This window comes from Balaenoptera borealis, assembly GCF_965194805.1.
Source record: "Balaenoptera borealis genome assembly, chromosome: 2".
Classification (NCBI taxonomy): domain Eukaryota; kingdom Metazoa; phylum Chordata; class Mammalia; order Artiodactyla; family Balaenopteridae; genus Balaenoptera; species Balaenoptera borealis.
The window spans coordinates 77867275-77880921 of NC_138867.1; the positions used below are offsets into that span (position 1 = coordinate 77867275).

A 13647-nucleotide genomic window follows, 5' to 3' on the forward strand; every position below is an offset into this window, starting at 1 on the left:
TGTGATTATTATCTTTAACATATGTTGTCTTCTTTATGTGTATATGTTAGATGGAAGATGGTGCCCCAAAGCATATTATCCAGATGACAGGATTTAAGATGGAAGAAAAAGAAGCTCTAGGCAAATTGCTTTTAAAACTAGATTGCACTTTTATCAAGAGTGAGGTGAGTACAGTAACTTAAAAAGTTCAAGATATAGTTGAAGAATAACTACAATTAAAATGTTGGCCTAAGAATGATAAAATGCACCCTTGATATTCTAAGAATAGAAAAAGTATCTTAAAAAGGAAGTCTTCCATAGTAACATTTTTTCATGTGGATTTTTCCTTCCAGAAATACAAAAATTGTACACATCTAATAGCTGAACGCCTGTGTAAGAGTGAGAAGTTTTTAGCAGCTTGTGCAGCAGGTAAGTTAACTACCTTCCTCTCACCTTTGAAAAAAAAAATCTTCATGGTGAAGAAAAAGTACCTTAATCTCTGGGAAGATAGTGTGTTTATTATATCAAACATAAACGTGGTTCTTTCTGATATTTTTCTGAAAATACTTGTTTATTTATTTGGTTGCACCCAGTCTTAGTTGCGGCTCCAAGGCTCCTTTAGTTGCAGCTCCAGGGCTCCTTAGTTGTGGCATGTGAACTCTTAGTTGCAGCACGCATGTGGGATCTATTTCCCTGACCAGGGATCGAAACCAGGCCCCCTGCGTTGGGAGTGTGGAGTCTTATCCACTGCGTCCCCAGGGAAGTCCCTGAAAATATTTGATATAATATTTTTGCTTTGTTTTTCTGAATAGAACTTTGTAACACTTGAAAAAAGTATTAAAGAGGCAGAAATATTTACTTCACCTAATAAGTGCTTCATGTAAGAAAAAATATTTTAATAAAAAGGTTTGGCATAAAATGCCCCCCCCCAAAAAAAAGCTTTTGTTGAAGCCTCAGCGATTTGCAGTCAAGTTTCTTTTCTTTGATCTATCATTGGAAGAGTTACTGTTTTTGTTCTTCTGCTCCTGTTTCCCCTGCCATCCATGCTATGAAGCAATCATTCTATTTTATTTTTCTAAGATTTTAAATTCCATAAACCTAAATTAGGGCTTAATGTCTTCTCCCTTTGTCACCATTGATGTTTCTCTTATAGTTTTCTCTCCTGTGATTGATTTGGCATATCATTAGTCCACTTTTTTTTCTTTTTTTTTTTTTGCAGTATTTAACTCAGGTGAATTTACCATTTTTTAGAATAACTTACCAGAAAAACATTAGGATTCATTATTACCTCCACAAATGAAAACATACATTTTCCCTCCTGTTTAAAAAGATCATTGATGCCCAGATCAGAATGTTATTACATATCCTAGAAAATTCTCTAACTCAGTTAATTTGTTTTATATAGTGTAACAATGCTGTAAACATTATTGGAAAAGTTTTTGATATAGAAGGAAGAATATAAACCTCACTCAAAATGGTGAATAATAATAGTAGTCATAATTTAAGTAATACCACATTTTATTAATCCTTTGGTTTATATTTTACTTAGTAACAGAATTAAAATTATTTATTATGGGAAAGATTACATACAATGTTCAGTGATGTTGTAGGCCTTTCACTATCAAAAAATTTAGGAAAATAAACATAGTTCAAAGATAACATTGGCAATGTAGAAAAAGGCCAAATTTTATTTGATATTTGGTCTTTATTGTTTATCATTTATCAGAACCAAAATTCTTTTGTGACTGACAGTTCATTTGCTTTCTAGGAAAGTGGGTACTAACTAAGGACTACATAATTCATAGTGCCAAAAGTGGCAGATGGCTTGATGAAACAACTTACGAATGGGGGTATAAAATTGAAAAAGACTCCCATTATTCACCTCAAATGCAGTCTGCACCTAAAAGATGGCGTGAAGAACTGAAACGCACTGGTGCTCCAGGAGCCTTCCATAGATGGAAAGTTGTCCTCCTTGTTAGAGCTGATAAACGAAGTGATTCTCTTGTAAGGTGAGATTTCATAGAAGCTAAAGCAGTGAATGTGAAAACAATTTTGGTTAGCTTAAATACCTTTTTGTATTTCTTTGCAATTATTCATTTATTCCAAATGAGCCATGATGATTTACTCTTTGATCTCCTAGTTAAGCCATTCTGCACTTTTAAGCGTATGTGTCTAATGGAACAAAATCTATTTTATAAGTATTGCATTATTCTCAGGGTCTCTGTTTCACTTTCCATGTTATTTCTTTGCAAACTCAAGTAAAATCTTTATTTTAAATTGGAAGATATTTGTTTTCAGTTGTGAAGCACTTACAGTTTTTTGTAAGTGAAGTATTACGGTAAACAAAGGCTTTTTTCTAGGTTTATGTAGTGCAGTCTTCATGGTTCATACTGTTTCCATCATAATTTCATTTCTTTTTATATTTTACACCACATTTTAAGAAGACTTCTTATTGGGTAAACTGTATTCTTAGACTGCTGTGACTTTTTTTGCCGGGAGGGCGTGGTCTAAGGGCTTTTTGTTACCTTTACTGAAGTGTAATTTATAGACCGTAAAATGCACAGATTTTAAGTGTACGTTTTGATGAGTTTGGACAAATTTATGCACCCATGTTACCCATACTACAATCAAGATCTGTAACATTTACATCATCCTAAAATATTCCCTTGTGTTTTTGTACATTTAATTCTGTACCACCAAACCAAACAACCACTAATTTCTTTTTTGTCACTGTACATTAGATTTGTTTTTTTTCGAGGTTCATATAAATGGGATCATACTGTATATACTCCTTTGATGTAGCTTCATTTGCCTGCCTCGTTATTTTTGAGATTCATCCATGTTGTTGTGTGTATCAGCAGTTCCTTTCTTTTTGTTACTGAGTAGTATTCCACTCTATGTATATATCACAGTCTGTTTATTCACCCATGGATGGACATATGGGGTTTCTTTGGTTTTGATTTGTTTTTGCTAATATGAATAAAGTGGCTATGAACATTTGAGTATTAGTCTTCACGTAGACGTGTTTTTATTTCTCTTGGGTAAATATCCAGGAGTGAAATTGCTTGCTCAGATGGCAGTTGTACATTTAACATTATGAGAAAATGCCAAACTGTTTTCCAAGTTGTTGTACCATTTTACATTCCCACTAACAATGTATGAGAGTTCCAATTGTTCTGTAATTACTTTGGAACTATTGTCCAAAAATGAGGTGACCATATTTGTGTGGTCTATTTCTGAACTTCTTACTGTTCCATTGATATCTGTATCTACCTTACACCAAGAACACACTGTTTTGGTTACTATAGTGTTATAGTGAGTCTTGAAATCAGGTCTTGTGAGTCTTCCAACTTTGTCTTTTTCAAAATTGTTTTGGTGATTCTGGATCCTTTATATTTCCATATGCATTTTAGAATCAGCTTGTCAACTTCTACAAAAAAACAAGCTGGGATTTTTATTGAAATTGTACTGAATCTGTAGATCAAATTGGGAAGAATTGAGATCTTAATATTGAGTCATCCTATCAGTAGACTCTGTTTCTCTCCAGGGCTTCTTAAATTTCTGTCATTAATATAGTTTTTGTTGTATAAACCTTGCACATATTTTGTTAAATTTAATTCTGTGTACTTCATATTTCGGGATGCTATTATAAATCGATTGCTCTGTAAGTTTTTATATCCATTAATTGACTTTTCTCCTTTATTCTGTTAATATGGTAAATTATTTTGATCAATTCTTAAATGTTAAACCAAACTTATATTCCTGAGAGAAATTCCACTTCATTGTAGTGTATTATCCATTTTTAATAATTGCTGATTCTATTTGCAATTTGCTGATTCTATTTCCATAAGATGTATGGAAAAACCCAAATGAACTTTTTGGCCAACCCAATATTTGTTCTATTGTGTTGTTCTTCTGTAGATCCATTACCCATATTTTAGACCATTTGATTCCGTTCCACAGTATTTGCTTTCTCTGTTCTGTTTTTATTTCCCTTCCTGTATGTGTGTGTGTGTGTGTGTGTTTCAGTTGGATACTTACTATTGACTTACCAGGTTCAATGATTTCTTCCTCAGTTTTGTGCAGTCTATTGATAAGCCTATCAAAGAAATTCTTCTTTGATATAGTATCTTAATTCTACCTTTTTGATTGTACTGTCTTCTGAATTTCCCATATGTTCATGCAAATTGTCCACCTATTCTATTATATCTTTTAACATGTCATTCACAGTTATTTTAAAGTCACTTTTTTAAACTTTCAACATGTGGATCATCTCTCTGTGCTCTTTATTCCTTTATCTCTTGACAATGGTTTGGTTGTTGTTTTTTTTTCCCCATTTTTGTGTATGTCTTGTGTTTTTGTTTTGGTTTTTTTGCATACATAGACATTCCCTATAGAAGAACAGTAGAGGCTGAGGTGAATAATGTTAATATCCAAAAATGGACCTACTTGTAAGGCAGTTAGTATGGGGTCGTTGAGTTAATCTTGTCAATTTTTGAGCTGGCTTTGGGTTTTGTTAGTGCTATTTTCATCTTCAGCACATCATTTCATTTTATTCCAGCAGTGGTTTACAGTTCCCTTGTGCTTAGCGTGGGGCCTGTGATGCTGGAGGTTTTTTAATCAGTGTTCTTTATTCATTCTCAGCTTTTGGTAGTCCCTGTACCACTTCATCACAGAAGGGCTCTTCATATTCTTCCCCTCTTGCTTCCTACTCATTTCTAGGTTGGGGAGTAAGGGTTGGTGTGTTTTCGTTCTGTTGGATAGGCTTTAGTCTTAAGCATTCTTCATGTTCTTGGTCTCTGGGGTTGGGATATACCCATTGCTTCTGTCTCAATTTCCCATGGCAGCCAAATTCTCCCTTGTATTGTGGGCAGGGTCTTGGGTAAGAGACTTTCTAGCACCTCCCCCAGCATTAGGTCTCTGCTTTGTATTAGTGCAGGAACCTAGGCCCAAGTGGCATTCCTGCCCCTCCTCCAGGGACAGGTGGCTTTTGCTTCTATCCTTTATCCCATCTTTTTTGGGCTGCACAGCAGGAAGTTTTCCTACCCCTTTCCCAAAGGCAGATGAGTTTTACTTCTGCTCTTACAACAAAAGCAGTGCATCTTTTCCTGGATTCTGAAATAGAAGACTTTCTTACTTTACCCAAATGACTTAAGGCTTTTGCTTCATATGAGAGATGGATCCAGGGAAGTGGGCCTGGTTTTACATCTGTCTCTTGTTGGCAGGCAGTCCCCACTGACCCACCTTCGCTACCAGTGGGGTTCCTGCTGTTACCTGCCCCTAATCTTTTTTGTGAATGCTTAATAGATGCTGGTGGCAAAGAGCTTGCAACTGAGGGGGGGCCTTCCATGTGTCAGGGACTCTCAGTTATTCTAAACTGTCATGCTGCCTACACTTGGCCTTTAAATTTATTAAGATTTTACCTTCATTTCTTGCCTGCATTTATGGTGGCTACTTCTCTCCGGTGCTCTGGCAAAAGTGAAATAGTTTGGGTATCCAATCTCTTCACAAAGGTGCTTATCACTCTTTTGGAAATTCAATTTCTTGGTTGGCTTGTCATCTCAGTTCTCTGATGGGTTCATGAAAAGTTATGATTTTGTGGATTATTTGGCTTTTTTCTTATTCTCAGGTTGTAGTAGTGTTCTCTCGTGGCTTTCTAAATCCTAAGCAGTAACGAATTTTCATGAAACTTTTGGGTGTGTGTGTGCTTGTGTGTCTGTGTCTGTGTGTCTTCTGAGCCTAAATGTAAAATGTATTTCTTAATGTAAATCAAAGTTAAACTTTTTCAAAAGCTAATTTTTTAGAAGAAGTTTGTCAACTTTAGTTCTATTTTTTTGTGGTCCAGAATGATTTCCTTGGAGGTATGTTGTCTTCTGAGGTAAATACTTTCTTAGAATTCTTGCATTGTTTTTTTTGGCTTATTGAGGTGACTTTTCCTTAGGAAATAAACTTAGTATTCTATTTTTTTTTTTATTACACCTCCACCCCCACTCCCCGTTGCTTTCCCCCCTTGGAAATTTAGTATTCTTGATTCTTAAAAACTTTTCCCATATCAAGAAATGGATAAGTAGAGGGAATAGCATGATTTCTTAAACACATCTGTTCTGAACAACTTAAAATTTAGGAAATCATTGCAATAGTTATTCTCCGTGGCACTCAAATAGACCAAAGGAATTAATTCCTTTCAGAAAGTTCTGCTCCCACTCCTAGGAAGTAATTGATTTAGATAATTTGACTAAACATACTTTCTTTTTAATATACTTTTCTATACTGTTTACATTTTCATTTAGAGTTTTGGAGGCTGGAAAAGCAAATGTTTTTTTACCAAAAAATTCTCCAAGTGAAATAACTCATGTGATTGCCAGTAATGCGAGAATCAAGGCTGAACAAGAAAAAGATAACTTTAAGGCTCCATTTTATCCAATTCAGTATCTAGGAGATTTTCTTTTAGAGGTAAGTAAAAAACAAACAAACAAAAAATTAGTAAACTTTTTTTTTTAATTTTATTTATTTATTTATTTATTTATTTATGGCTGTGTTGGGTCTTCGTTTCTGTGCGAGGGCTTTCTCCAGTTGTGGCAAGTGGGGGCCACTCTTCATCGCGGTGCGCGGGCCTCTCATTATCGCAGCCTCTCTTGTTGCGGAGCACAGGCTCCAGCCACACAGGCTCAGTAATTGTGGCTCACGGGCCTAGTTGCTCTGCGGCATGTGGAATCCTCCCAGACCAGGGCTCGAACCCATGTCCCCTGCATTGGCAGGCAGATTCTCAACAACTGCGCCACCAGGGAAGCCCCAGTAAACATTTTTAAATGTTTATTTTATAAAATATTGATACAGTGAAATATAAAAATCAAATTATGTTCTGAGTTTTGAAAATGCAATTAGAATTAAAATGACATTTTTTTTTAAATTATTTATTTATTTATTTAATTTATTTATGGCTGTATTGGGTCTTCGTTTCTGTGCGAGGGCTTTCTCTAGTTGCGGCAAGTGGGGGCCACTCTTCATCACAGCGCGCGGGCCTCTCACTATGGCAGCCTCTCGTTGCGGAGCACAGGCTCCAGACGCGCAGGCTCAGCAATTGTGGCTCATGGGCCCAGTTGCTCCGCGGCATGTGGGATCTTCCTGGACCGGGGCTCAAACCCGTGTGCCCTGCATTGGCAGGCAGATTCTCAACCACTGTGCCACCAGGGAAGCCCTAAAATGGCATTTTTAAGACAGTTGCTCTCAATTATTTAAATATTTGAAAAGAACTTGCTTATTAAATTTAAAATTTGTCTTATTTTGAGTCTCTACTTTTGTTTTCAGTGCTTTGGTGATGTTTATTACAAAATAATTTTAAACATTTTAAACCAGAGTATAAATAAAATAGCAGTGGGCTATAGGTATCATATGAGAATTGTTTGGTTATTTTCCCATTGGAAAAGAGGGAGCTGTTTCTAAGAATTTAGAAATATTTTCCTGTCCTCTTCCTCCACCTACATCTCACTTGGTGCACATACCACTCCTTAAGTAGTTTGAATGGAAATAACCCTAGAAGAATTGCTCTAAAAGTAAGCAAAGAAGAATTTTTAAGAAGGGTCACTCAAGGTGGAAGAGAACCTGCAGTGTGTCTAAAAACTGAACCTTGGTCTTCTAGGAAACCTTAGCTCCTTCTTCAGTGTTTCCCATCTCGATAGATACTATACAACCTTTTGTCTAATAATTTATGTTAGAAATCTGGGAATCACCCTTGAAACCTTCCTTTCCTTTATTCCCCACATCTTGTCAATTACCAAATCCTATTGATTTTATTTCAAATACTTCTTGAATAAACTGCTTCTCTTCTGTATTAACATATTGAGTTCATCCTCTTTGCCCTGTGCTGCTGGAAGCAACTCCTTATTATTCTCCCTATTGTTCTACTTTACTTTTGCTAATTTCCTAGTAACTTACTTTTCTTTCTCTACTCCATTCAGCTTCATCCAGAAGTAACATCTAAAATGCTCTTTCTAAAATAGTTCTGATGCTGTCTCTCTCCTACTTAAAACTGTCCAATGGCTTCCCATTGCCCTTAGGATAAAGTTGTAAACCTCTAATACAGCTTTAAGTTAGCATGGGGTTCCTGTCACTCCTACCTTTGCAACTATAGCCTGCTCTACTTTTTCCTGTGCTCACTATACTATAACACAACTGCCTTTCCCAGTTTCTTAAACAGGCTAGGCTACTTCCTACCTCAGTGTCTTCTGAAAAGCTATTTTCTCTTCCTAAAAAGGTCCTTACCGCTATTCTCTCACTCCCTATGCCTGCCTACTTCCTGCTTATTCAGTTTGCAGTTATAATGCTGCCTCTTCAAGGAAGCCTCCCTGGCCCCTTATTAAAATAGTTAGGTTCACCTCTAATGTGTTCTGATATCACTATTTTGCTTTATAGTACTCATCACAGTTGTAATTAATTAATTGGCTGATTACTTGGTTAATGTCTTTTTCCCCACCTAAACCAAAAGCACTGTGTCATCAAGGATGATGTCTATCTTTTCCATAGTTATATCTGAATCATCTTGCATAAAGCCTAGCACATGAGTAGTTCTCATTTTATATTTGTTAGATTAGTAGAGAAATTATGAACAACCCTTGAGTATTCCAAGAGTAGATGTAATATATCATTCTATAATTACCTTTCCCTACTGAGTAGTGGCAGTGTGGATTGGAAATTTGACCTTAGTTCAGAGGATGGATCTGCTTGGACTATGGATAATCTCATTGTCCTTGACAGTGATTGGTCTAGGAATGGGCATGTCAACCAGTTCTGATTCATGGGACATGAAGAGAGGTATGTAAGAGCTTCTGGGAAGTTTCTTTCTCATTCTGAAAAGAGCCTCTGGCAGCCTGGCATCTGCTAGGTGTAAACATGGAAAAATGAAATGAAACCTTAATTACTACTGGCAGCCATTCTTTGACCATGAGGAGAAGTAGCCTTAGGTTGAAACCAATCTTGTAGACAGCAAAGTGTAGAGACAGAATGTAGACTCTTGTAGAGATACTTGAGTTGCTGGATTAATCAACCCTGAAACCTGACTTAGCAATGGACCATATTGCCATTCTGTGAGGTAACAATTTCCATGTTGTTTACGTTAATTTGCATTGGTTTTCTATTACTTGCAGCCTAAAGCATCCTATCTGATCTACCTAACTGAACAGTTTATAGGTAGTATTAACTCTCAACAGAATGAAAACCATTCTTAACTAAATTAGAAAAAGTATCTGAATTTCCCTTCTCTATAGAAAGAAATGAACAAAATGTAATATGTATTATGCTTTCTCCATAATCATATTTTACAGTAATCTGACACAATCAGATTCAGCTGCTGAAGTACTAGAGGACATTAGTATATCAAGCAAAAATAATAGACAATCTCTAACTTATATTTGTTTTTAGAATACATTGTTTTATAAGCTCTAGATTAGACAGCTTAGAGTTAGTTCATAACCATTCATTCTAAATAAGGGAGACATTTTGTCATCCCTTCTGAGGATAAGATAGTTAACTTCATTTTGATGTCTTGCTTTTCTTCTACGTCTTTGGCATAGAATATAATACATTCCTCATTAGATGGATTCTGAAGTGTCCTCTAAAAAGAGTTGCCATATAAAATGACTGAGTCAAAAGTAACAATTGAGCAATTGTTTAAAAAATAGTTGTGTTTAACCTACTTAACTTTTTGGAAAGCCACTTAGTAACAGAATCAGGAATTATTTAGTCCAGGTTTATAGATACTTGCTGAAGGCATTTGCTGTACCAGGCATTATGCTATGCACTATAGAAAATGAATAAGACCACCTGCCAGACTTCAAAAACAAAATGTGGTGAAAACAGAATGTGGAAACTGGTAATTGCAGTTTAGTGTGTATTGTGCATTGGTAAAATCATGTGCAAGGTATAGAAATACAGAAGAGCAAGTGACTAATGTATCTAAATTGTTTGGCCCAAGGAAGATGTCACAAAAAGGAGAGAATACTTAGGAATACTCAGAACTTCTTTTGATTATCTGTCCAAGAAATAAAATGATCCACAGAAAAGTCTCATGGAAATATAGTAGTAATTGAAAAAACCATACACTTTTTGTTCCAGATCAACTAATTGTTGACCTAGATTTGTAACTTATTACTTCTTTAACCATAGGGAAGTCATTTATTCTGTGACCGAATTTCTTCCTTTGCATGTAGAAGGTAATACTTACCTTACTTTGGTTGTTATACAACTGTTACTCTAAGCCATTATTTATTGAGTGATTACTGTGTGTCAGGCACTATGCTAAGCACTTTACACACTTAATCTTATTTTAAACCTTACGTTCCTGTGTGGTATGCACTATGGCCTCATTTTACAGTTAGTGAAATGATGTATAATCAAATTTAATAATTTTCCCATGATCTCACAACTATCGTATGTCAGACCAAAAATTTAAGACCAAGCACTCAAAAAATTTTAAGGCTGCTCTCCTCAAGTCTCCCTTTACTTTTCTCATTTCGAGTATTATTAGGTTTCCTTGATAATAGGAAGGTCTCTTTCTGGGTAGTTAAAAATACTTAATGCTGTAGAGATTACCATATGCTAGTAGTCAGTCTAGTTAAGAACCATGTAGAACACTCTGGGAATTCCCTAGTGGTCCAATGGTTAGGACTTGGTGCTTCCACTGCAGGGGGCCCGGGTTCGATTCCTGGTTGGGGAACTAAGATCCCACAAGCCACGCAGTGTGGCCCCCCCAAAAAAAAGAACCATGTAGAGTACTCAAAAGATGCTTGTTCTAATTACTTGACCTCTCTGGCTCTCCATCCAGTCTTGTGAATTCATTCAAGTTGTGTGGCAAATGCCATGGCTGAATCAAGGAATAAGACCTGAGACCAAAGCATATCCATACCTATTTTAAGATAGAAATCAAAGTCAAATATGTGAATCAGAAGCCAGGGCAACTATCATTTCCACACTGTGCTGCCCTATCTTAGGTAATAGAATAATTTACTGAATTAGTAGGCTTTTGGTCATCTGTTTGTAACATAGCATTATACTATATAAGGGAGATTAGACATGGTGCTCTTTTCCTAGATCATATAGGAGACAAACAACTAACACCATGCCTAGTGTATTGTTGGCACTAAAATTTTATAAAATAAGGAATAAGTAATGAATATTTACAGATAAATACTGCCCATATCTTTCATAAGAGTAGCTGGTTAGAGAGAGTGTGGCTTGGAGACAATTATATGTTGATCATTTGTTTAGTGCTATAGAAAATAGATTATTTTTTAAAATTTTCCAAATGTCATGGTTTATCACGTTGTGATTTTTAATTATTTAACTTAAATAGGGTACTTGAATCATACATTCTAATTCACAGATCAGTATATAGCATCTTAATACTCAGAATTAGAAAACAGTGTGTTCTTCCCTAGTTGCTAATGATAATGGTATGTTCTTTTGCGTATGTATTCTGGAAACTATATGGGATTAATTCATCCTGTATTTTAGACATTTCTTGATGATCTAAGCCTGAGGATTTATCCTCTTTGTCAACCATGTGAAATTTGAAGCCAGAAACTCAGTTTATCCCCATTAAAGTTGTCCTTAATGGAAATTGTACATTCAGAGTAATACTTTCTTTGATTCCAGGAATAAGACAGAAGAAAAGTCTTCATTTTTCATGGTTTTCAATTTCACTTTTCTGAGTAACTGAAGAAATTTAATCAGCTACTCTCAGGGATTGTTGTCTGGTTGCAAGATTGCAGGCTGCTAAAGGGCCCTCACATCCATATAGGAAGCCCAGTACAAGTGAAAGGGAACCAAAAATCACACCATAGGCCTTAACCACATTTCAGCTATATCATGATTGTTCCCTAGGAGGACAATGATTCTCCAGTCTCTTTGTGTAAAGATGGTGAATCTCTGAATACTCTTGCGTAACAAGTACTTGAATTCATCTTTACTCTCAATTCTTTATCTTACTAAACTTCAAGAATTTTATGTATAAGTACATATGCAACTATATTTTAAATTATTATTGGTAGGTAGTTAAAAATTCAGTTTGGATTTCTTAGCAAGAGAAATAAATGTGTTTGAGATAGAGTTAGGTGAAGATAATTGCTTACTAATGTTCAAGTAAAATAAGAGCTGTGAATTCAACTATTAGCCTATTTTCTTCTCTGTATGATAGATGTGCAAATAAGAAGTCTTACTAGTAAAAAGCTGAAAAATAATCTGAGAAATCATCTATAATCAGAAAATGTTGAAGTAGACTGTAACTTTAACTTGGTAAAGGACTAGATAAAATAGTTTTGTTCATGATTATTCCTAAAAAGGGTTGCTTGTTACTAGACCAACAGAGCATTAGCTTTTCTTGAGATACATTATTATTATTTTATTATTTGGGACCTTTGTTGTAATGATTTTTTTCCCTTCAGGGAACTTACTAGTGTTTAATAACCTTTGATTTAGAAGAGTGCATTCTTATACCTACTTGTTTGACTACCAAAATATTTTGCATTTATAAAGTTGGATACCATAAAGAGTACATAATGTTGAAATCATACTTAATTGATTGCCTAAACCATTTTTACATACATACAGAAAGAAATTCAGAATGATGAAGATTCCCAAACCAGTTCTGTTTGGAATAACCATAGCAATCAAGAAAAAAACAAAGATTTCAGGAAAGATATGGGATTTCTTGAAATGAAAGGTGCCTTAAAAGAGATGATGTGCAGAACCCAGGTAACACTTTATACTCTAAAAAAATCTTACATTTCTGATTTTTCTTACAAAATTTGTGAAAGGCATTATTTGGTGGAAATAATGACTTTGGAATCACAGAGCTGGTATTTGAACCCAGCTCTGATTTACAGTCTATAATTTGAACGTATTGGGATATTGTCCATGTCTCTATTTTGAGGCTCTTATAGAAATAATATATATGTGCATATGGAGAGTCACAGTTCCTAATACATAGTGTGTTCTCAACACATGGTAATTACTTAAAACAACTTGGTATGTTGAATGTAACGTGTGTCTTACAAAGGATTCATCAATATATGTATTCATATTCATGGTCTAAATTCAAGTATTTTACTGCATATAGATCAAGTTTTTTTAAATGGCACAAGTGAATTCCAGTTGGATTAAATATGGAAAACAAAAAAACATGAAGGACTCTGAACTTGGAGCAGTGAAAAGTACATTAAGAAAGCATATATGTGGCTCTCAACTGAAATTTTTCAGTTAGTAGGAGCAACCAAAAAAGACATTATTAGTTCTACCCTAGAAGACCTGATGTTCAGTTATGTTCAGTTTCATACTGTTTTTATAAAAGAGACTCTAATTGGTTTACCAAATCATTAGCCTAGTAATTATTATTACTTAGTCTAAACTAAAATATTTTTAAATGTGATTAGAAAGAAATTAAAATGTTTTTACTGCATCTGTCAAATTTTACAAAGAGAATTCTAGGAACAATTTGGAACTTCTTCGACTGAGCAGTACCTTACAAAATCACATATGGAGAGTGTAAATAAAACTTTCCAAGAGATTAAAGTATTTTTGCGATTTTCTCTAGCTTTTTCAAAATACAGTTGATATTTATGTGACTTAGACGATTTTCTATGATTAACTACATGTACATGATCTTAATAAGAGGCT

General features: G+C 35.0%; 1 protein-coding gene across 1 annotated transcript in view; it reads left to right on the forward strand.

Moving 5' to 3' along the window:
- SLF1 (SMC5-SMC6 complex localization factor 1) overlaps positions 1-13647 on the forward strand; it is a 59813-nt gene that overhangs the window by 8720 nt on the left and 37446 nt on the right. Inside the window, exons 2-6 of the mRNA XM_082375491.1 lie at positions 51-164; positions 333-408; positions 1748-1988; positions 6270-6432; positions 12583-12726. Of these exons, the coding sequence (XP_082231617.1) occupies positions 51-164; positions 333-408; positions 1748-1988; positions 6270-6432; positions 12583-12726 (738 nt within the window). The remainder of the gene's footprint in view (positions 1-50; positions 165-332; positions 409-1747; positions 1989-6269; positions 6433-12582; positions 12727-13647) is intronic.